The sequence below is a fragment of the Octopus bimaculoides genome, chromosome 8, assembly GCF_001194135.2.
Source record: "Octopus bimaculoides isolate UCB-OBI-ISO-001 chromosome 8, ASM119413v2, whole genome shotgun sequence".
Lineage (NCBI taxonomy): Eukaryota > Metazoa > Mollusca > Cephalopoda > Octopoda > Octopodidae > Octopus > Octopus bimaculoides.
The window spans coordinates 72,485,338-72,487,441 of NC_068988.1; the positions used below are offsets into that span (position 1 = coordinate 72,485,338).

At 35.7% G+C, this 2,104-nt stretch overlaps 1 protein-coding gene across 2 annotated transcripts in view; it reads right to left on the minus strand.

The window, feature by feature from the left end:
• The window catches only part of LOC106872647 (integrin beta-3), an 82,904-nt gene that overhangs the window by 64,480 nt on the left and 16,320 nt on the right, over positions 1 to 2,104 (minus strand). The window contains exon 4 of one of the 2 annotated variants that reach the window (XM_014919708.2): positions 1,622 to 1,678. The exons of the other annotated variant lie outside the window; for it this stretch is intronic. Within the exon in view, the coding sequence (XP_014775194.1) occupies positions 1,622 to 1,678 (57 nt within the window). The remainder of the gene's footprint in view (positions 1 to 1,621; positions 1,679 to 2,104) is intronic. 2 annotated transcript variants of the gene reach the window in all.

A 2,104-nucleotide genomic window follows, 5' to 3' on the forward strand; every position in this document is an offset into this window, starting at 1 on the left:
AATAATAATAATATAATAATAATAATATAAGAAGAAGAAGAAGAAGAAGAAGAAGAAGAAGAAGAAGAAGAAGAAGAAGAAGAAGAAGAAGAAGAAGAAGAAGAAGAAGAAGAAATGCCCTGATGCAGTGGCTCTCATCTTAACTGATTGGAAGTGTTATCATGTACATTGTTTTGTCTTGGTATAAAAGATGGGCTACAGCAAATATTCTGTTCAATACCACAGATTTGCTTGTCAGTTGCTTGACCTTAACCAGTTGAGCATGTCCCTTAGTGGTAAACGATATGTGCATCTCTGATCACAAGCAAAAGTAGTGGGGAAGTATCATGGCCATGTGTTGAAAGGAATTCTTTGGGGTTTGAAACATGGGAGTTTTGTTCATCATCGTCAAACAACCCTTATTCAGTGACGTTTTGAGCGAGATGTGCTACTCGACCTGAAGAAAATTCTAACTGGGCCCCACCTGCAAGATCATGCGCTGTTTATCTTGATATGAGATCACCATGTCGTGCACATATGGTTGTGATGCATGTGCCTGGTGTACCCTTATCAGACTGGTAGTCATGATGGGTATACAGGGCTTCATATATTTCCCCAGTGTCATTTTGATGGCATGCACTTCTCTCTCACTCAATAATAATAATAATGATAACGTACTTATTGGTTCTATGCTTGAAGGAATTACTTATATTATCTTCTATACTATAAGTTGCAGTGTTCTTGATTGCTTGATTGATTGATTGAGTGTCGGCAGATTCACTCGAGAACGGTGCAGTGGAATCGCGTGAAATTCAGCACAGAGCGGCAGCATGGTCCGCTCATGTTCAGGAGATTTTTATTGCCCTCCAACTCCCATGGTTACCGAGATAATCGATTATTACTTTTTAAGATAGGAATATCCCATTCAAAGTGGGGAGGGGCGACTTTGTTGCCTTTCCCATGCGCGAAATTTTACGAAAAATCAGCACAATAAAGATTATTTTTTTCCAAGTAATGTGGCTGGGTTTGTTTTTCGAAAATTTTAATCAGAGGCACAGAAAAAAAATAATTTCAATTTTCTGTGCATTAAAAAAAAAAGCTATAGCTTACGCTCTTTCTAATTACTACGTTTTTTTAAACTTCAGTTACAAATGTCTTCAAACGTCGACATTCAAACAGCTTTTCCATATTGAGACAAACGGACTCTGCACAATTGTATCCATCCGGGAACGCGTTTTCAATAATTGAAATTTACAATTCTAATCAGTGTACATGAACGTTTCGATTAACATTCTTGTGTCGCCAATACAACAACCGCACTACCATATATTTTTCTTTTAAGGCGAGGTTATACCACAAATAAGGTTCCGTGACTACATGGGGTTATGGGTACACACGTGAAGTTAGTTTTACAATATCGACCCGCAAAATCCTTAGCATCGTATTGTTTTGGGGTTGTTCTTACTTCTTTTTTGTTTTTGGAATTTTTGTTTTTTTATTTTTAGTTCATTTTATTATTCAAAATATACATAGGAAATAGTCTTTAACCAAATCCACCACACTGCCCGAATGAAACCGGGAAAAACAGCTAGTATCATATATATATATTATTATATCGGACACAAATAATTGTTCTACTTACATAGATAAATGCTACTTTGTTTAGATGTCGTTGATATCACTTCTGATTCACTTGGACCTAAAGAAATAGAAATCTCTTGAAATCATTTTTCGTGGATAATTTAATTTTTAAATCGAAGATTAATCAAATAGGATATGTCAGTCAGTCAGAGATAGACAGATAGATAGATAGATAGATAGATAGATAGATAGATAGATAGATAGATAGATAGATAGATAGATAGATAGATAGATAGATAGATGCATATATGCATGTGTGTGTATGTGTGTTATTTTGCCTAGGCATAGCGTTGCTAATAACCTGGTATTAGAACTCAAGATGTGTGTGTGTGTGTGTGTCTGTGTCTCTGCATGTGTGTATGAGTGCGTGTGCATGTGTGCATCTGAGTGCGTGTGTGTGTATATACATACGTATGTATTTACGTATATATGTATGTATGTATGTATGTTTGTATGTATGTGTGTGTATGTATGTATGTATGTA